We start from the raw sequence: 20,825 nt of genomic DNA, 5'->3' as shown, positions 1-20,825 counted from the left end.
ATCCGAGAACGTGGTAATCAAAGTATGTTACCTTGGAACGGTGATTTGATGTGACTATTTTCGGGATCATCGTATGACGTATTGTTTGATAGACGTGGGCGTCGACAAGGGTTGGAGATGTTGACATTAACATAAGAAATATTGATAATTAAATTATGGGCTTATGGTGCTCGGTAATTACTATAAAATATAATACACTCGTCCTCTAAAGATATAACGTACCTAATAGGTACCAGTATGGCGGAAAGCTACCTAGGTAGGCTTCGTATAGGTACCTATCTTTTCTCATATTAACCAATATTTGCCAAGTTTTCATAAAATTCTCATTACCAACATATTAAATACAAAAGTGTAATGCTAGGATTTATTTTGCTACCCGTTGCTCTTTTGTACCTCGATCGTTAGTTTAAACAGTGACCCCTAAGTGTCATAAATGAATCCATATATGGGATATATTCTTAATAGTCAACTCCTAGGTAGCTATTAAAAATAAGGGGAAGGGGCAAGGACAGAGAACCCCTGAAGAGAAGTGCCATTTTAGTAACTCAGCACACGCACTTTATCATAGAAACAAATGCCTAATATCAACGGAGCCATCATGTAATAGTTAAACACTAGAGGGGACGCAATAATTCAAAGACTCAGGTATAATCATTCAAAACATCTCACAACACTAGTCTTTCCAGACATCCAGTAAAATTATAGCCACGATAAATAACAAATATATTCATCGCAAACCTAAGCCAGCTATATCTTGTGTTATGTTAAGTTGCGATGTGTTTAATAAACTCATCGGAATAAAGTCAACCACAATCTGCATTCCCATAGATAGTAGACACCTCAAGACCAGGTGCAAAGAAAGAAAATTCACGGATATAGAATCCGTATATTGCCCTTGCGAATAGGGGCTTCATCATAAACCATCGACCCGAAATCCCAGCTATCTCTTCCTCGTAGCCTCAATGGCGAGCGTAGATCCCACCCTCCTATCATCCCATCACCCATCCATCTTCACACATTCCCACAAGCACACCAGCAAAACGGCCCCTAAACCCTAGCCCAGCGCAAACTAACAGCAACGACAATAACCGGCAACACACTAACCAGCTCCCCAAGCCCCGCAAACTCCGGCGGGATCCTGACCTCCCTACCGGTATCCGCGAACGCGCCGGCGGCGAGCAAGATAGCGAAGACGTTATAAACGGCGCTCCAGCCGAAATTAAACACGACGCGATGGACGGCAGCGCGCGAGATATCGATCATGGCGAGCACGCCGGCGAGGTCGGGGCGCATGAGCACGACGTCGGCGGCGGACTGGGCGACGTCCGAGACGCCCGAGTTGACGTGCACGCCGATGGTAGCTTGCGCTAGAGCTACGGCGTCGTTGGTGCCGTCGCCTACGAAGACGACGACTGGCTTCTTTTGATTTTTCTTGTCGCTGTTCTGGCTTCCCGTTTCTAGGAGTTTCTGGATGTAAGCCTGCTTGTCGGCGGGTGAGCATCTCGAGATAGCGTTTTCCCTAGGAATCCCCACAGCGGCAGCTACGGCCTCGACGGTTCTGTCATCATCACCGCTTAGAATCGACACGGAAATGTTTCGCTTCTGTAGTTCCGCGATGGTGACGAGTACGTCCGGGCGGACGGTGTCGGTTAAGCCGAAGACGGCCTGGAGTTCCGAGTTGATAGTTACGCAGAAAGTGCTGAAGTCTTTCGAGCGCGCAGCTTGCACGACGGGGTGGGATTCAAGTCCAAGCCAGTGGGGGTTGCCGGCTTGAATGGAAATTCCGTTGACTTTACCTTGGACCCCTTTGCCTGGAAGAGATTGAATTTCGTCAACCTTGACAGCGTGGACACCCTGACTCTTCAGGTGAGCTGCGACGGCAGATGATACCGGGTGGTTAATATTAGCTAAGAGACCTAAGATCTTCGGAGCAACAACCTTTTGAGTTTCTGATAGGTACTCTTCGGTTGCTGTAAAGAGCTTTCCATGTGTCAATGTGCCAGTTTTATCAAACACAATATGTGTAGTCTTGTGGGCTATTTCCACAGCCTCACTTGTCTTGAAGACAAGCCCTTTCTCTGCCGCAACACCGCAGGCGATAACAATTACCATAGGAACAGCTAAGCCTATAGCACAAGGGCAAGATACTATAAGGACAGTGATAGCGTATGTTATCGCCTGTACGACAGCGTCGTTTCCTGATTTTCCTTGATTGCGGATTCCTACACCAATCCAGGCAACAAATACTATTAAGGTCAGGGAAATGATAACTGGGACAAAATACGATGCAACCCGATCAGCTAGGTCCTGGATTTTGGGTTTAGAAAGTTTGGCATCATCGACCATTCCTGCGATAGCACTAATGGTGTTCTCCCCAGGTAACTTAGTGAGACGTGCTGTGATGGTACCAGAGCCATTGAGAGACCCAGCAATGATCGTGCTACCTTGTTTTTTCTCAACAGGGCGCGATTCACCTGTCAGCATTGATTCGTCTGTCTCTGTTACTCCAGAAAGGATGACGCCATCTGTAGGAACCTGTGCGTGAGGGGCGACTTTGAAGATATCCCCGTACTGGAGTAGTCTAGTATCAATGTCGGTCTCGGTACCATCGCTAGAAACCAAAGTCGCCGTAGAAGCTTGTAAGGTACGAATAGAGATGGATTCCACGGCCTTCTGGCGGGCAAGGGCGCTGACCCACCGGCCAACCATGATCAGAGTGACCAACAAGGTACTCGTCTCAAAGAAGTTACCTGTCGAGAGAGGTTGCCCACTCACTTGATATCCGAACGAAACTACCGAGAATACATATGCCGCAGTGGTACTCAAGACGATCAAAAGATCCATCTCTACAACCCTGGAGAAAACTAAGCTCTTCAAGGCTTTGGGGTAGAATGGTCCTGCAATGACGACCTGAACAATGGTGGCCAAGGCTAGAGACACACTGCCATATGTAACAGGGCGATCTTCCAATGGAGCCCAAGCCAAAACCAGGACGGGCACAGTCAGAGCTGCTGATAGCAAGGTCATCCAACCCATGTGTCGTACATGCTTGCTTCCTGCAGCCAGGGACGGGTCGACTTGCGGAGGGGCAAGATTTGGAGGAGTATCAAATCCCTTATTAATAAGGTCCCGAGCCCCAATAACTTCTGGGTCAAAAATGATGCGAACAGTTTGGTCATCGATGAGATCCAAGTTTTCTACCCCCAGAGGCAGAGATTGCTTCATGAACTCTTTCGCTCCCCCATGAGGAATAACATCGAGCGTCGATCCGTGGGTTACAATTCTCTCGCACTTGAACTCGGTTGTTCTTTCAATATGTTTCATGACATCTTCTGGTGTCGCTAGACTAAGGTCCAGTTGAAACTGGACCCTAGCCATGACCAAGCTTGTTTTGAGGTTATTCAAAGCCTTAACGTCACCCAACGTTCGCCGAAGTTTGGTCTCACATCCCGTGCAGGTCATTCCCGAAATGCCAATCACGACATTTTCGGTACCAGATAGGCCCTTCTCAAGACTGGTAATTCTAATGTCTTCGTTCCCTTTTTTGTCGGCAATGATATCCATATCCTGCTGACATTTACTTTTCGCAGGGGCTGGACCTCCGGAGCAACAATCATCTACGGGCGTGATACTGATATTCTCCTTTGTTCCACCACAACAGCCCTTTTTACAAGACTTGCTACGTTGGGATCCTGAAGGCGAAGGCTTTCGCTTCGGGGGCTTTGAGCAGCAACCTCCTGATTTCGAGTTGCATGCTGAAGCAAGTTTCTCTTGAGATCGTCGTCTGACGCTTTTCTTGGGACCACGCTTTCTTTCCTCGGAGGAAAGTTCGGAAGTTGCGCAACATGACTCCTGGCCTAAAGCGACGAGTGCTCGGCAGAGACACCCTAGAGCAGCAAGTCTAGTCTCGTATCTTTCGCGGATTGACTTGGCCTTGGGAGAAGATGAATTCTGGCTAGAGTTAATTGTCGAATCATCGCCTAAGAGAAAATCAGAATCGTTCAATCAAAGATGGGTATTACGATATTTACCTCGCTTCTCAAAAGAGGTCTCTCGAAGGACGAGTCGGTCAATACAGGTTGCTTGATGGTATTAGTTAGCGTCGTCGCTCCGTTTATTAAATGGAACATATCTTCAATCGACTTACAGTCGCAGCATGGTTTCTGTTTACCCTGGCAACAAGACGGCTCAACTTCATCAGACTTAGAAGTAGAGCAGCATGCATCTTTGCAGCTATCGTTGTCCTGTGTAACCTCACTTGGTGGGCTGCAGCAATCATCTTTCACTTCTTCCTTGGCGTCACAGCAACTATCTTTGCAACAATCGTCGGCGATGGACTCTGCAGGTTCGCAGCAACTGTCCTTGTCGTCTTGCCCGTCTTTGGGTCCGCAGCATCCACTTGAGCAGGCGGGGGCCGTGATTGAGGTCGTGGGTTGACAACAAGTATCAACGACGGTGCTCGGCTTTTCCTTAGGCTTACAGCATCCATCCTGGCAACCGGAATCCTCAATTGGCTTCGCCGGCTTGCAACATTCGTCATCAGATTGACAGCCGTCTTCCTCAATTGATGGCTTGCAGCAGTCGTCCTCTTCAACAGTTTTCGAGGTTTTGTCGCCAGCGCAGCAACCTGAGGCACAGCTGTCGTTGTTCTTCTGAACTTCAGGTTCAGGTTCAGGTTTGGGTTCAATTTTAGGTTGAGGAGAACAGCAACCGGACTTGCATCCGCCCTTCTCCTTTGATTCGCTCATCGTTATCGCCTTACTACCAGCTTTGTGGTAGGTGTTGTTGAAAAAAGCTTATTTCTTGGGGATTTATGAGAGAAAATAAATTAAAAAGGAAGGTCTACAAATATTTCCGGGGAAAGGACAAAACATCCAATTGCTGCTGCCGCCTTCGGCCGTATCGAGGGGTAGGTACCACCGGTGTCCTGTTATCTGTTTCATGCACCTGCCGGGCAACCCTTTTCCTACTGATTGTAACAGTGACGGGGTTGAAAACATGTGGTTGCTGGGCATAAATCCCTATGAATGTATAACTTAATGATCGGTGTAGGGGTATACCATGGTTGCTATCGTCCGAAATCGGCTGTCTGCAGCTGCCAGTTGCCAGCTGCAAATGATGTAGGACCAGGATTTCTATAGATTTGAATATTTCTGTCGCAAAAAATGAGTAAACTGTTGAATTTAACAAAGGAAACGTGCCTGAGTGAAATCATAAGCAAATATTATTCAAAACATGGTAACCAAACTCATTATACAAATATTAACATGAAAGACTTGTAGCTACTTGAATATTTCATGATACTATTGATACAGAAACAAAACTCATTAACCATAGTTACATAACTTTACAATCAAAGGCATTAAAACTCAGACACGAATTCCAAAGTATTTAGTAATTTAAAATGAAGGATAGCAAGAAAGGTAAAAACAGATTCGCATGAGATTTTGAAGAGATACGATGAGATCACTAACGTAGCACGACGATTCAACACCACATTAACAATCCATAACATCCAAACACCAACCCTTTCACCTACTACCTCCCTAGATATATCAAATCACACAACTTAGCATTCAATAACCTTCTCTGTCAACGTGGTATATTCATCTAACCACCTCTAAGTAAAATCAGAGATGAAGCAACGTCACCTATTTATTTTCCTGAACCCATAACTCCCAAAGCCATAAAGCCACTCAGAAGACCTCACTATCACCATCACCATCACCACCAGAGTCTCTAATCTTCACAGACGCATATCACTCCATCACCACATCCCCCTTAACCACATCTCCCTTACCCTCATCATCCCCCCACAACCCCTCAATCCTAAACTCCTTAGCCCACTCCGTCACAATCACCTTCTGATCCACCAACACACCCTCATCCTTACCCCCATCCTTACCAGCACCACTCATCTCCACCGCGACCGGCAAAACCGGCGCATCAACCCACCCCTGAATCCTGCCATCCCTCCAATCCGTCACCACGGTCATCGCCGCGGACCCCAGATTCGGAACCCCGCCTTTCCCAAGCCTGCCCCTCTTCCGCGCGACCTGGACCAGGAAATCCGTCGTTTCGTCGCCGTTAGAGCTTATCAGGGGCGGGAGATCGTACACGTCCATCAGTTTCTGCAGGAGCTCCGACGACGCCGAGAGCCGCTTAAGCAGCAGGGCGACGGCGGGGATGGGGTCGTCGATTTGTTTCGGAGGGATGGCGTTGAGGAGAACGAGGTGTGCGTGTGTTTCTACGGCGTTTTTCTTTGAGGAGGAGGATTCGCCTTCTGGTGCGGAGGGGAATACGATTCCAGGGGAGTCGAGCAGGGTTAGTTTGCTGTCGATCTTGACGGCGCGGATGCTCGTTGTGACGCCCGCTTCTGCGCCCGCGGGACAGGCGGCTGTGGTTCGGCCCATGCGGGAGAGCAGGGCGTTGATAACGGAAGACTTTCCGACGTTGGGGTAGCCGATGACGCCGACTGAGATGGCGCGCTTAAGCTGCTTGGATGCGGCGAAGGATTTTAGGGATTTGAAGAGGGTGGATGAGGTGCTCTGGACGGTGAGATCGCGGTGGTTGAAGGTTTGCGCGTTGGGGGCGGAGCCGGAGGCGCGGAGGGGGAGGGTTGGGAAGTATCGTCGTAGGTGTGCGAGCCAGTCCTTAAGAACGTGTGGCGGGATCAAGTCGATCTTGTTGAGGACAAGCATCAATCGCTTTCCGCCGCTTGCTGCGGCCATCACCATGCGCTCGACTTCCCTAGATCGCGTTCCTTCGGGATCTCTGGCGTCTAGGACGTAGAGTACTACGTCGGCTTGGTCGACGACTTGCTTGAAGACCTTATCGTGGGCCTTCCGCGACGAGCCCTGAGTCCGTAACTCAGTAGTTCCGTCTCCGTAGTCGGCTTCGTCATCTGACGACTCGTCTTCATCCATTTCGTCTCCGCTTTGTAGTTCGCGGTCGTACTTCTCGGCAGCTGCTCTCGCGCTCGCAAGGAGCGCAGCCATAGGGTTTGAATCGTCATCCGCACCATCCTCATCCATTAATTCTTCATCGGAACCATCGAAACCATCCTCTTCTGCACCTTCCATAATTGTCTCCTCATTCTCGGCATCATCCGTGGCACCAGTCTTTGCGGCCTTGGCCAACTCTCTCCGTCGCTGTTGTTCCTCCTGTTTCCTTCGTCGGCCTTCCTCGATCTCATGGAGAATCTTCTCTTTATAAGGGAACAAGTTCGGGATACCCGGGTCCTTCTTTAACTTGGACTTCCATTGTGGGTTCTTCTTCGCATCCTTTCTGGCTTTGCGCTGCTTCGAGGCGGAAGCCTTTTCGATCTTATGCCGTAGACGAACGGGTGTCCGCTTCGACTTGGCTTCTATACAATTGTTTAGTTAATCTCATATTCCAATTGAAATAGCTGTGTGATTAACATACTCTTTGGTTTTGTGATGTGGTTGGCCATTTTTACTTGCCGTGCCTGGCAATGATTAGGTACATGAAAATGTTGCGATAATGTTATCAGCACAAAAAGTTTCCAAATTTTAGTGGGAAGAGTGATTCTGCCACAATTCACCGCCACGATTTGCCAGGATAAAGATAACCCCACCAGAGCCACCTTACCGATTGGCCAACCCCGCCTGCCGATAAGAGTCCACTGAAAGACGCCTAAAAATCGGGCCTTTTCAGCGGTCGTTCCGGCGTCACGATGGCTTCAACTTTTTTGCTTACATAGAACGAACTTGCAAACTCAAAATGCGGAACGGTCAGGGCGGAGTTTCCTAATTCGGATTGGCCATTATTTGCCTCAACACCTTATTAGTTGTACGTAGACTTTAAGATTCTCATTTAAGATACTCCGACTTCATTTTTTATAGAGCTTTCGAATAGATTTCATATTATACTCGTTCATTCGTTGTCTACGATATCATTCTTTCATTTGCGCCTTATTCGTCTCTTTAAGTTTAAAATCAATTTCTAATATTTGACTAGAAGGGGCACGACTCAAAATGGATTACACGGCACCCCCTTTCGAGGTCACCTTCAAGGCCCTCTTATTTGACATGGACGGCACCATCATCGATTCAACCGCCGCAGTCGTCAAGCACTGGCATACGTGAGTCGTCTGAAGATCTAGTTCGCATCGATCCTAACTAGAGGCACAGCATCGGAAAGGAAATCGGCGTAGACCCTGAGGTGATCCTCCAGACGTCTCACGGCCGACGAAGCATAGACATGCTCAAGATCCTCAGTCCGGAGAAGGCGAATTGGGAATGTAAGTTGAGACTATATCCATATCTAACTCCCCAACTCTTAAGGGAGTCTAAGTCTGCCCTAGATGTTTAGAGTTCGGTTTCGGCCCAACCCCTCCTTTTCCCGTTTCCCCTGACGCAAAACTTCCCCTTACGCATGTTCTACTCCGTATCCTCTCCCTTACTCCGTTCCTGGCTTTGCCCCTGATTATGTTCCTGTTCCTGGCACTGTTTTACTCCGCGACGATATCTACACTCACCCCATAAGCCGCCACCTTACCGTACCTGAAATGTCTCCCTAGGTGTCTGACTAGTTAACACGCCGTGCAGATGTGCGAAACATGGAGGGCCTCCTCCCCAAACTCCACGGCGGCGACGCCGTTGAGATCCCGGGAGCCCGATCCCTTTTGGACTCCCTGATCGCAGCTCGCGCACGCTGGACTATTGTGACATCCGGCAGTGAGCCGCTCGTCAACGGCTGGCTCTCGGTGCTCAAGCTACCGCAGCCGTCGAACCTTGTCACAGCCGAGAGCGTAGCAAACGGTAAGCCGGATCCGGCATGCTACTCCTTAGGACGAGAGAGACTAGGTCTTCCACCCTCCGACAGCGATCAGATCCTAGTCTTGGAGGACAGTCCGGCGGGTATCCGTTCAGGAAAGGCGGCCGGGTGCAAGGTCCTAGGTCTCGTCACAAGCCATTCGGCGGAGCAGGTGCGGGCCGCGGAACCGGACTGGATCGTGCGGGATCTACAGTCCGTGAGCCTGGTCCGTGTTGACGAGAAAGCCGGCACCGTCACTTTGCGTTTTGCGGATGCGCTGACTCCGGTGGCTGTGAATGGAAGCGAAAGTACTTAGGAATGGAGACGAAGATGAAGATGGCGGTGGCGGTGGAAGTGGAAATGTTGAGAAATGAAGGGATTCGATAGTGGAAGATATGACACGCGACCAACCTCCGATTTCTCAGCGCATTTTCGATATCCCCAACGAAGTTACGATGGGGAACCGAGGTGACCGACGCAACGGCAACATTCGAGGTCGTAGCACGCCAAGACGAATTGCCGTCCATCGACATAGCCAACATCGTGGATCATCCTCAGGAACTTTCTTACTCTTTCCATCTTTGGCACGGGCTCGGCATTCCCCATTACCGCACATAGCCACCATAACACACGTAGTATCAAAAGCCATTAAGTCATTAAGTCACAGTCACATATAGGTGCGGCTCATCGGCATATAGACAGGGAACATCGGGCACCACATCCAGGGACCGAGGCGATTTACGGAAGGCGCCTACACGGACGGCACGGGAGGGGCACATAGATTTTTGATTTTGATTTTCGATGGACGGTTCATTATAGAACAGCCCTCATCACGAACCCATAACTTCCGCGGGCAATAAAAGATCTTGGCGGGAATTATCTAAACAAGCAAAGTCCACAATCAATCCCGCGCCTTTAACTGGCCGCCGGCGAAATTTCGTGACTCGGCAAGTAATTTGCCAGTTATGCAGGAAGGAAAAAAGGAATTAAACATCTACGCTATCTGCCTAGTCCGGTATGTACGGCACTGAGCTGCAAGGCTGCGCGAACCCAGCGATCCGTCACTGAGGGAGCCACTATGTCGTATTCTTGTAGCGTCTAATCTACTACTAGGATATACCAGGATATACTGGGATATACTGGGATATACTATGGGGACTAGGTATGCAAGAACGAGTACCTAACTAGTATCTACGATGGTAGCAGGCAGTGACGTGAAAAGAAAAAGAAGCAAAAAAAAAAAAAAGATCAAAAAATACAGAGGTAAACCCAGTTAGTTGCCCAGCGCCCAGGCGCCAATCCCCCGTCTTGGCGCGGTGGATGCGTTAATGACGATCACCAGAACTATCGGAACTTCGCAGCTGGAGACACACCACATATACACTACTTTGGCTTCCTCTCTATTACGCTGTATTGTACCCTAAAAACCGAACTGTCCTAGTCCCCGCTCCATCATCCTTCCTGTACCTGGCATGTACCTATCAGGACCGCTACTCTTGCAGTCTTGCTGCAATATGATGTGGTGCGAGAAAGGAAGGGGACCAAAAAAGACGAATCTGGATATGCAGCTATGTCATATGAGAGGAGAGAGGCTGCGCGACACGATACCACACTCCGAGCACGAAAGGCTCCGACTCCTTCACGATGGCCTAGCGGAGAAAAGATTACAGCACAGTATCGTCAAGCCCCTCTCTAGACCCAAAAGGAAAGATAATGGGTACATACATACCGTACCTAGACGGCAAATCCTTTTTCGGATTCAGATCGAGCTTCGGACGGGACGGGTATCTATCTGATCACTCATTATGTCTCTCAATAGTCTCCTTTTCCCCCACGTACACGGACGGGTAACGGAGCAAAAAAAAAAAAAGTGAATGACGAGCATATACCCGTCACGAAAAAACCCCAAGACACGAAAGACATAAACCAAAAAAAGCAGTCGATGCGAGACATATTACCACCAGAAACCCCGTAACTGATCTGGCCTCTAGGTATTAGCCTAGCGAAGCTCGCCCGCCCTGCCGGCCGTGCCGTTGTCAGACATTCCCATCTGCGATCTCGCACAAAAAGCCGCGATCACGGGTCTGGATACATCCATCCTGCTAGTCGTATCTATCTGGATCTCTAGCAGTCTAGCTACCTGCTTAGGTAGGCAGGTATGCAAACACAGTACCTACCTACGTGCTATGGTAGAGTGAGTAGATCTAAGTATCTACCTACATGCCTCTACCTAGCCAGCAGCTAAACGGAGAAAAAAATGACGGAATCCAAGTCCCTCCCTCTATCAATCCGATCTCCCTATACCCATACCCATACCCATCGCACATACACACCTACCTCCATACAGCCCAGTACATCCACCGCACAACCCAATCAGTACCAATATCTAATAGTACCTCACCTAGGTCTAATAGCACCAACCCATCTAACCCGCATCCAGCCATCTATCTATCTAACCCCCTCCCCCCCATCCCCCTCCCCTCTCCCCAAAAGGCATCATCATCGCAAGCGCGATGTCGAGAAAAAACCGCTATTGGCCGCATCGAGCCAGACCAAAAAAATCCATTCATCCCAAATGCCGCCTCGGGCCGTCTGGGCGCCGTCGATCACCTGTGTGGTGGGCGGATGTCTAGAACCGTCTGTTTACGAACTAGGTTGCTTGCTTGCTGGCAGAGATGCATGTGTGTATATGCAGTCAAGGTATGTATGTATACACCGTGATACGTACCTACCTACCTATCTAGTTACTGTATGTAGGTAGGTGGACAAGGAAAGTCAAGGAGAAAAGAGAGAAAGAGAGAGGCCTCGTCCGCCGGGGTAGATCGTCTGTGGCGTCCGCCTCCCTCCAACGGCGGAGGGAGCCCAGTCCACTTAGACATACACTACGAACCTGTCGAATGGGGTTCGGGTTATACACGCATACACACATACAGACGGGCAGGCAGTGTACTTACCTACCTACCTATTACCTACCGACTTTTACATCCCATACCTACCAGCCTACAGACCTACCAGACAATCCATGGATACCTATCTATCCAGCAGTCCTTCCAGCTCAGAAGAAACACGAAGGGCGGAGCCTCCATAACCTCCGTTCCGCCGAGCTCTCCTCTAACCACCCCAGCGCAAGGCAACCAAAAACACACAAAAAAAAAGACCCGAGACCTAGCTCTCGCGTACATGCCTGAAGCTTGCCTCCCGGGGGCGTGCGTCTCTCGAAGGATCGCGCCGCGCGGAGAGGCCCAGCTGAAATACATATGGGACACCAGGACCCCCAAAACTGGGGTGGCTTACCCGTGGGTCTCGGCTACGAATCAGGGACAGCAATTTACTTACACCGGAGCGGGCGAGTGAGTGAGTGAGTGAGTGGCCTCTCTAGGTATCTCTCTTTCACTCTTCCTCACTCTCTCTCGCGCGCCCCTCTCCTCTAAAGGTACTGTAGGTAATATGTATGTAGCTTAAGTACCTACCTAGATAGTAGGTACGTAGGGCAAAGGCAAGGAAGGACCGGTAAAGAAACACACATCTTTGTGGCACCTTCGGCGGGATCACGAGCTCTTGTGTATGTGTACCTTCAAGACTCCCAGCAAAAGATTTAAATCCCATATTCCCAGGGCCATGGATACGGGGCCAACGAACCCTTGCCCGCCGTTAGACCAAGAGAGAAAAAAATAAAATAAAATAAAAATATGCCGGACCCGGATTATGTATGTATGTATGTAGGCAGGCGCGTGAAATTATGTGTGTGCGCGCGCGCGGGAGGGACGGCAGAGGACAGGATGCTTACGCACCCCAGGTCGACGTTCGGCCTTGATAGAGGATAAGTAGGCAAAGAAAACAAAAAAGAGTAGAGATATGTAAAAGGGGACCTGCAAGGACCCGATCGATGACATAGGCATGCCACGTACGATGCGCATCTAAGCAAGCCGTTCGGGTTCTCGTAGGTAGTTTAGTCGCCTCTTCGTTCGGATGAACGATGAACGATCTCTCCAAGACATGCAGCGGTTTCCCTTGTGGATGGTGAGCACAGCATCTTCAGTTGCAGGGCGCGCCAAGAGATGGGTGTCGCCAAGAAAGGATCTTCGCAGTTGTCAATTTGCCTAGTCGCCGACCTGAGTAACAATGAACAGTTGGCGAAAAGCCCGATGTGGTAGCTCGCGCGCGAATGCGTGACCAGTACCTATGCACGCACGACCCAGACCACCAGGAAAATGATCGGCTTTTGCTGAGACCCAGACGCGGGGGAGCCAACAAGAATTCAGAACCGAGAATTGTGTGTCGGTGCTTGTCGGTGCTAGCTGGTATGGGCGCTGGAGATAAACACCCCTATCGACAATTGGCTCCCCTTCACCGTCACCTACATAAGTACAGCTGTAGTCGAATACCTATACGGTATACCTAGGTAGCTAGCTAGGTAAGTAGCGGCTCAATTCCGAGCTTGACCTAGAGGGAATCTAAGATGAGTGGTCACTAGAGTACCGGTAGAGGCAACTTCCGCTAACCCCCGTCAAGACGAAAAAAAAAGGTGAAGCCAAGCTTTTTTTGTGGCGGAAAGGGGAGCGGTTGGTGCAAGGTATGTTATGTATCTCTGGGGTTAGGGGAGATAAAAAAAAAAAAAAGGAAAAAGTAATGAGCCGTCGTCGTGATTAGGATACCCTTTCCACAAAAAATGGTGGAGGTGGAAAAAAGTAAACCGCTTCCATTTTTACTTAATCAAGAACACGGCTTTTCCCAGTTCTCTCTCATCCTGTACCCAGGGTTGCAACCCGTCCATTAAGCTATTAAGCCATTTAAGCCCCAAGACGAGCTGCGCCTTGCGGTGACGGTGACGGTGACACAAAACCACTACCCTACTGCAGGAACGAGGTGCTAATAAAAGAAAAGGAAATGGGTATGTTTAAAGACAATTAAGGGAAAAAGCAGTTACCTAAATTGAAAAAAAAGGCAGGATTTTGCATTGGAGAAAAAAGGGAAAAGGGGGGTTGGAGAAACGCTGACTTAGATAGGTGTTAGGTCTTTAGGTGTAACAGTTTCTTCCTAAGTGGACCTGTAGACGAGTGCGTGGACTGATAGAAATGACATCTCACCAAGCGAGTTCGCGCCAACGCCAGCGCCAGTGCCGGGCAAGACGTTATCGTGAGCCTTCGGCGCCGCTTCGGTTTTCGAGCCCGCTAACTAACGGCGCAAGCGTCGCGCTTCCTACATAGTAAGGAGAAGAAAAAGCACGACAAGGGCGGCGGCCTCTATCACGGAATCAAGTGCGTCCGTGTCCAATTTTTTAAAGAACGGTCAAGGGTCCAAGGCTCAGTAGATGTTTAAGCCAGCGGCAGCGCCAGAGCCTTGGTTGGCGCCTGAAACAAGTTCAGTAACTCACTAGTTCCCGCTGTTGGACTGGTTCGACGATCGATTCGTCATTCCAAACGCTTGTAACGCTTGTAACAAATACATCCTTTGCAACTCCGACTTTTCATGTACGCACACCGCCAGAGCGTTTTTTTAGTCGTATGTAAATGCGGTTGCGATGAGAAGAGATCAGCGCGTACCATAGTTCAACGATGCTTGGAGTTGATCGCAAGTTAGAGTCCACAGTTGCTGCGGGCATGCGGCCTCGTGCTCGGACCCGTTAGGATAGAAGAAAACCCCACGCTTTTTTAATGTAAGTAGGCGGCTAAAGCGGAGCTGAGTTATGATATTGTAAAGGCTGTGGCGGCGGCGGTTGCTTGGTAAGTTTTTCCTCAACCGGTACGACCTCAAACTAAAATATTACCTATAACAAAACAAAACAAAAAATGCTTCGGAGCGGCACGCTGGCGCTTGATGGATTGGATTAGGTACCTACCTACCTACCTACCTGTATGCAGGATGCTTGCTTGCCCTGAACCCCCCACGTTGTCGTATTGCAGGCAGACGTTAAGATAGGTAAATAGGATAACAATATAATAACATTCTATGTTATGTATGTATGCCTCTGCCTCGGTACTTACTGGAGACATCGGACGAGCCGTAATCGCATCACACGCATCGCACGGGTTTCCCATGATAATGGGGATGGGAAAGGCCTAACATAAAGATCAGTGAGAGTCTTGGCTTACGGCCGTGATAGTGGAAGAAATAAAATGAGCCCAAAGACTTCCTAGCGTGTCCCCCTGTCGGGTACTTAGAGGTACTTGACCTAAAAGCAAGCCATTCCGCCCAAATCCCAGGGGATCTCTTGTCATCAAAGTCAGATCCACGTGGCCGCCAGGGCCAGGATATGATCTTAAATACCGCTGTGACCCAATCACCCCTGTAGTCAATCATACCTAGGAAAGGTACAAGACAAGTACAGTACGTATTCTGTTGCGTGCAGAAGCGCCAATGGATGTTTGGATCCTCCACACTGATGGATCGCTGCTAGGTTGTCCATGTATCGTTGTCACGGGCCGCCAGGGGCAATGGGATGAACCCAAATGATCACTAACGGAGGTGCCGTAACCCCGGAACATATCGTGAGCCATGACCGGCATATGACATATGTGCTTCAAACATAGTGAGCATCTGTACTCTGTAGTGTTTTCGGACACCTTGGTCTTTTTTTGGAGACTTCGGGCAAAGACGGTGAGGCGATGTGCATGCCATTACGCGCAATACACGCCATACGCTAGAAGTTCGAACGTTCTTTTAGCTTTCGTCGTCGCTTGCAGCTTGCTCAGCTTGCGGGGCCATATCTTAAAACGTCTACGAAATCCGTTGCCACGCGCGGAGCGCCATCTTTTGCATACGATAGCGACGGCGCTGAAAATAAGTGTGAGAATTTAAAAAATGGTGGCGGGCGAGCGCCGGGACCGACGTCGGGTTGGTTGCACCGCCGAACTTTTGAAGGGGGGGAACATCAATCGGGTTAACCAAGCTGGAAACCCCCAGATGAAGATATCAATCCGTGAATTACAATGCTTTGTAAGGGAATGTCCCCCCAAAGATATCAGATATATCAGACAGATGACGCATCTCATTGTTCTCGAACCAAGATGGCGCCTGCGGTAACACCTGGCAGAAGCAGGGTTAAAGCAGACGCAGACGGGAGGTTCGGCTCGCCCTATCGCATGTGTCTCGGGCACGATCCATCATCCACCTAGTGTTCAGGTGAGGGTGGAAGAAGATAGCCGTTTCGGGATCATCTCCGTCCTCTTAGAAGACTACGAAAGAGGGACAGGCGGCTCGTTGACGAAACACTGGTTTAGCATGCCTTACGAACGCGGGAGCTACCGCCAGTGCGACACCAACAGACCTCTAGAACAGGCCAGACCGTCGTCTGCTGAAGTGATGATGATAAATCGGTTAATAGGTACTAGGTAGGTTAATACGTAGAGGTTTAGAGTCGGTGGATGGTCGACGGTTGTACCGGGGGGTGAAAAAGTCCCTGGCACCAACGTGTTCGACACGCGAAATGCTGGGTTCCGTACCACTCAACGATATTCGATGGAGGCTTAAAATGTTGACCCTGAAGCCTGAAGGCTGAGTGTCCATTTTCTATGATGTTGTGGTTATCATTATTTAATCTGGTGGATGATTGTGGATGATAGTGGATGGGCTGGAGATGCCGTATTGAATTATCCTTGAGTTATGTCATGTAGTATAGGTGGGTTAGCGATCAAAGTTAGGGATCTTTAGTGATGTTAGTGATGTTATGTGATGGCTTATGCACGGCACAGGGGAAGATTAGATGGTTTAGTTACCCAGTTAGCTACCTTGTACCTAACTTAGCCCTGTTGCCCTTGCTAACCTGGAGTACGGGTTGGCACCTGCGCACTAAAAAAAAATTTGGTTGAGGGCGCCGTCTCCCGCTAGAGATTAGAGCCCCTAAAGCTCTTTCCCTATCGTTTAAGGTCCCACCTGAAAGCCGTACGTTGCCCAATAGTCTTTTACCAATTTGCCAAGATCATTCAGCTTCACGAATCACAGCTCATATTGCCAAGGTACTTGGATACTTATTTTCTATTACGGATAGAAGCCATTCCGGAACTAGAATTAGTATGACGATTTAGTCGTACGGCTTTCGTGACCGCCGAGATATCCCAGAATGACAAATACTTCCAGATTTGCACGCGATGCTCATCTAATCTGGATATGGGATATAGGATATAGGAGAACTGTGTGTAATGGCAGCCAAAAAGGATCCGACGTTGCAAAGGGTAATGTAAGGCACCAGGTTTTTGCCAACTTTTCCTAACGGCGCAACGGCGCAGCGGCGCTTGAGCAATGCATAGCATGGGTTATAACGTAACGTTGTGACAACGACGATGGGGGGGTCTAAGCACCTGTTAGGAGAAGGACCTTGGAACACAAGTAGACAAGGCATTTCTCTGTACGGATTTACAGTTGTATCATAAGTAACTTGGATCATAACTTGTACATAGTATGCGAGTTTGGAGATGTAAGTGATAGAAACTTTGGAGTAGTTCATTGGAGCGGCAGCATTGATCGTCCTCAAATGCACTGCGCTTAGCACAGCCAACGAGAGCCTCGCTGTTAAAGAAGTAAGTCGGCGATGTTGAAAATGCCTGATTCGGGCAGGAGTTTAAGCCGAAGTTGCAGCAGCTGCAAAGACCAGGGGTCCAATCTCACGTCCTACCTATTAAATTGTGTATATGCCATGTACGGCACTATGTATGGACGGTAGGTATGAATGGAGACCTTTAGTTAAGTAAGGTAAGGCTGTCTCTCAGACTTTTAGCACCGGTATTGATTTCTTGCTTTTCCTTTTTCCCTTTTTTTACTCCGAAGGACAAAATGTCGATATGCCCGATATATTGTCCGACATCTCTCCTTCATCGCGCGCTGGTGTAATCAGTAGCTCGAGCCTCGAACAGCCAAGTGAACGGGATCGACAAGTGACGACAAGGGAATCAAAGAATCAGGGACCTGTCCCACTCGATGATGAAGGTTATCCGGACATCTGGGCTAACCTGGTGATCATTTCCCTTGCGAGTTCCCGTAACTCATATCGTACCACGTATGCAGTGCTTTAGTACCGTAGTTTAAGTACGGTGGGTTTGTGGATAAAGAGGCTAATGAATGCCTCGGCTTGTCTTGTGAAGTTGTCAGCTCTCATGACTTTTCGATTTTTCCTTACTTTACCATTTTCTGAAACGAAATCAACCGAGATGAATAAAAAAACAATAAACTCGTTTCGTTTCTATGGGTGCATGTTTACCTAGGTATGTTTGAGTGTAAGTGTAAGTGAAAGTGTGAGTGTAGGTGGGTTTGAAGGCTATTTCCGTATGTATGTCTTTCTTGGGAGTATGTCTCTCTTGGCTGGCTGGATGATGCATCGTTGCATCACATACCTAATACCTACATGCATACATGAGTAGGTATGTATGTCGACTCCAGAATGAGATGTAGGTATCGCGAACTACGATATAGGGCATGTTTGGCTGTTTGGTAAGGAGGTATACTTCAGAAAGTAATACATGTGGACAGGGTATATGCAGATACGCAATGTACGCTGTGTATGCTGGGAGTATGCTGACTGATTGACTGGGGACTTTTGACAAAGACAAAGTCTTTTTTCGGTCCCAGCTTTCTGGCTCAGCTTGGCGATTTTCGCTTATATGGGACTTACATGGGACTTACATGGGAACTAATGCGACCCCGGTAAAGTTAAACCCCAAATTCGAAATGTACCTAAGTATTTTGTGGTCTCCACCTTTATCCCCCCTGGCTCCCTTGGTGGTAGTACCAAGCAGCCGGCCTCCAGGCTATATTGCACATCTTAAGAAAATCGACATTTTATGTGTGACCCTATTAAGAATGTTATTGCGACATCATTGTTGATATTTGATAGCCGCTCCCGTAATCAAGTCATATGACGTTAGGAACCTTAGGATCTAACTCCATTTCGAATAGAAAAAATAAGAGGTTATATTATCATCGGTACTTACGTTGTAATAGGAGTTAAGTACTTCTTATTCCCCCTAATACCTACATGAGCCCCCCCGGTATCTTTGGTTCGCTGGTGCTTAGTAGAACATCATAGGGTTATGAGAAACGGTTCATCAGTCTAGAGCTATGGAAAGGCGGACAAGAAGGAAAAAAAGACAGCTAACCCTAGGATGATATGTAGGCGGTTTTCCCGCTTATCACGCCATAAACTGCCATCTCCCATCGGTACCCGAGCTGCCGGGCCTCGAACTAGAGGAGGAGACGGGTACTTCGATACTGTGTTGAGTGGTGTGCATGTTGTATGTATATGCAGTGTTAGACGCTTCTTGGGAAAGGCTCGAGGAAGATCTCGTTGCCCATCAACCAATCGTCGTGCGCTGCCCAGCTTCGGCTTTTGCTCGCCGCCTCGCAAAAGACGGATAGTCGTAGTAATCGCAGAACCGCAAGAGAGAGCTGCGTCTAGCTGGAAGCAATGTAACTCTGGCCTGCGAAGTGTTGGCCTCTATTCACCAGACGGGAATAGCCAAGCTACGAATGCAGTCTGAGGAGCACCACCCAGTAACATCCAGTAAGCTTGGAGGCGAAGTAAGTTCTCATATCAGCGAAACCCGCTCTTTGCCAAGTTGGAGCAGTCTGCATCATAAGTGAGATCGGGCGGCCTATCATCTCCCCTCTACGATATTTAGTCAGGCACTTGTAAAACGCTGACCTCCTTTCTTTTTCGTCGACCGGAAACACGGGTATCGACACGATACCAACCGTGCCGATGCTAAACCGTGCATGATAAGGGTGCAGTAGGCAGAGACCCAGTCAAGCGGTATTTCGAAGTTACGAGGTTCGAGGCCCCGAGGAACGGCCAAGAGGCTTGGGTTAGCAAGAAGGCGGTGGAGAGTTAAATTTTTCAAATTTTCAACATTTGATAGTCGGGTCATGAAAGTTGATATCAGAGGCCAAACTAAACAGACGAAATTACCACTGACATCATACCGCAAGCCTCTCAAATCTTAATAAAGTGCCCCCTACATACTATAAGACGTAGAATTAAGGTGCCACGATTATTAATACGGCACTTTATTTATGTAGGTAGGCATTTTTGGCTTTTATTTTTTAATAGTCGAAGTGAAGCGAAATAGGGCGGAGAATTTTCACCGGTAGTCAGATATAATCATTTTAAAAAAAGTTATCAGTCGACGTATGTTTGTTTATCCGAATGCATCCGCGTCTAACTCGGTAGATGAAAGTAATAGCACCCGAAGTTCAAGGGTATGTCAAGGTTATGTCGGGGCTGATGGTAACCTGTAAGTCGTAACCTACAGGATTGGGGTCCATTAAATGCGAAGTTAACCAAAACCAAAAAAGACGTAAGCAGAAACCACACATGCAAGTTTAAAAGAGAGCGACAGAAAATAAAAATACCACACAGGTACTTGCGTACATAGATTTTACATGCGCGTGTGTATGTGTGAGCTGTCATTACAAGTACCGAAGTACACGTTCTGTAAGATCCGGGGATACCATGCTGCTCATCACTGATCAAGGATAACCTAGCCTACCTGCTGCCTGCCTACCCATTTTGTCTGTAAGTACCTCGAGATGACAGTTTTGGGACCGCGGATCTATCAATCCAAAATAGGAATGGTTTACTAATGACTTGACTCAAGAGATTTCCTTTTTAGACAGACAGCTTGTCAAAGTCTCAGGGGAGTCGAGCGAATCCGGGAAGCTGCCCCATAATAAAGGGGCACCAGTCGTATCCCCTGCATCCCTGCTTACAGTATGTCATAAGCTATAGCACGGCTCAACTAAGGAACAGGTAGGTGCTAGGTAGGTGCTAGGTAGGTAGGTATGTATTACAGCGTACCTGCTGCAGCTGCTAAGCGCAATCTTCGAAGTTGCCCTGACTGCGCTGTTGCCCTGTGAGAAAAGGCTTGGCTATGATATCAACTCCAAAATTAAGCATCCGTGTCCACTCTAGATCCCCGTCTCCTATCCTTGACATATCATATTAACCCAGTCGACCTCGTGGTAAACTAGGCCATTCCAGATATTCAAGGATACGGTATTGCAGCATCACATCACACCTGGTAGTAAGCCTTGTTACCCGTAGTATTGCTAAAAAAGAT

At 48.5% G+C, this 20,825-nt stretch overlaps 3 protein-coding genes across 3 annotated transcripts; 1 reads left to right on the top strand and 2 right to left on the bottom strand.

The window, feature by feature from the left end:
- Positions 1-664: 664 nt before the first annotated feature.
- Positions 665-4,833, bottom strand: GGS22DRAFT_168812 (heavy metal translocatin). Its single transcript, XM_047962223.1, has 3 exons — positions 4,148-4,833; positions 4,032-4,082; positions 665-3,980 (listed from the first exon to the last, which is right to left on the bottom strand). The coding sequence occupies exons 1-3, from the start codon at positions 4,746-4,748 to the stop codon at positions 1,048-1,050; spliced, it is 3,585 nt and encodes a 1,194-aa protein (XP_047816636.1). The 5' UTR covers positions 4,749-4,833; the 3' UTR covers positions 665-1,047.
- Positions 4,834-5,477: 644 nt separating this feature from the next.
- On the bottom strand, positions 5,478-7,510 carry GGS22DRAFT_168810 (P-loop containing nucleoside triphosphate hydrolase protein). The gene is made up of 2 exons (XM_047962222.1): positions 7,426-7,510; positions 5,478-7,366 (listed from the first exon to the last, which is right to left on the bottom strand). The coding sequence occupies exons 1-2, from the start codon at positions 7,451-7,453 to the stop codon at positions 5,760-5,762; spliced, it is 1,635 nt and encodes a 544-aa protein (XP_047816635.1). The 5' UTR covers positions 7,454-7,510; the 3' UTR covers positions 5,478-5,759.
- Positions 7,511-7,686: 176 nt separating this feature from the next.
- GGS22DRAFT_41074 (HAD-like protein) lies at positions 7,687-9,147 on the top strand. The gene is made up of 4 exons (XM_047967017.1): positions 7,687-7,812; positions 7,981-8,104; positions 8,154-8,263; positions 8,571-9,147. Exons 2-4 carry the CDS (start codon positions 7,998-8,000, stop codon positions 9,092-9,094), a joined length of 741 nt encoding a protein of 246 aa, XP_047816634.1. The 5' UTR covers positions 7,687-7,812; positions 7,981-7,997; the 3' UTR covers positions 9,095-9,147.
- The last annotated feature ends 11,678 nt before the right edge of the window (positions 9,148-20,825 follow it).

This window comes from Annulohypoxylon maeteangense (assembly GCF_022496945.1).
Source record: "Annulohypoxylon maeteangense strain CBS 123835 unplaced genomic scaffold GGS22scaffold_14, whole genome shotgun sequence".
Taxonomy (NCBI): domain Eukaryota; kingdom Fungi; phylum Ascomycota; class Sordariomycetes; order Xylariales; family Hypoxylaceae; genus Annulohypoxylon; species Annulohypoxylon maeteangense.
This window is presented reverse-complemented; position numbering and strand designations above follow the sequence as displayed.

Coding starts and splice junctions, on each gene's coding strand:
- GGS22DRAFT_168812 (XM_047962223.1), bottom strand. CDS start 4,748: ATGAGCGAATCAAAGGAGAAGGGCGGATGCAAGTCCGGTTGCTGTTCT. Junction 4,083..4,147: donor ACAGAAACCATGCTGCGACT/GTAAGTCGATTG, acceptor AATACCATCAAG/CAACCTGTATTGACCGACTC. Junction 3,981..4,031: donor GACCTCTTTTGAGAAGCGAG/GTAAATATCGTA, acceptor ATTTTCTCTTAG/GCGATGATTCGACAATTAAC.
- GGS22DRAFT_168810 (XM_047962222.1), bottom strand. CDS start 7,453: ATGGCCAACCACATCACAAAACCAAAGA. Junction 7,367..7,425: donor CCACATCACAAAACCAAAGA/GTATGTTAATCA, acceptor ACAATTGTATAG/AAGCCAAGTCGAAGCGGACA.
- GGS22DRAFT_41074 (XM_047967017.1), top strand. CDS start 7,998: ATGGATTACACGGCACCCCCTTTCGAGGTCACCTTCAAGGCCCTCTTA. Junction 8,105..8,153: donor GTCGTCAAGCACTGGCATAC/GTGAGTCGTCTG, acceptor CTAGAGGCACAG/CATCGGAAAGGAAATCGGCG. Junction 8,264..8,570: donor GGAGAAGGCGAATTGGGAAT/GTAAGTTGAGAC, acceptor CACGCCGTGCAG/ATGTGCGAAACATGGAGGGC.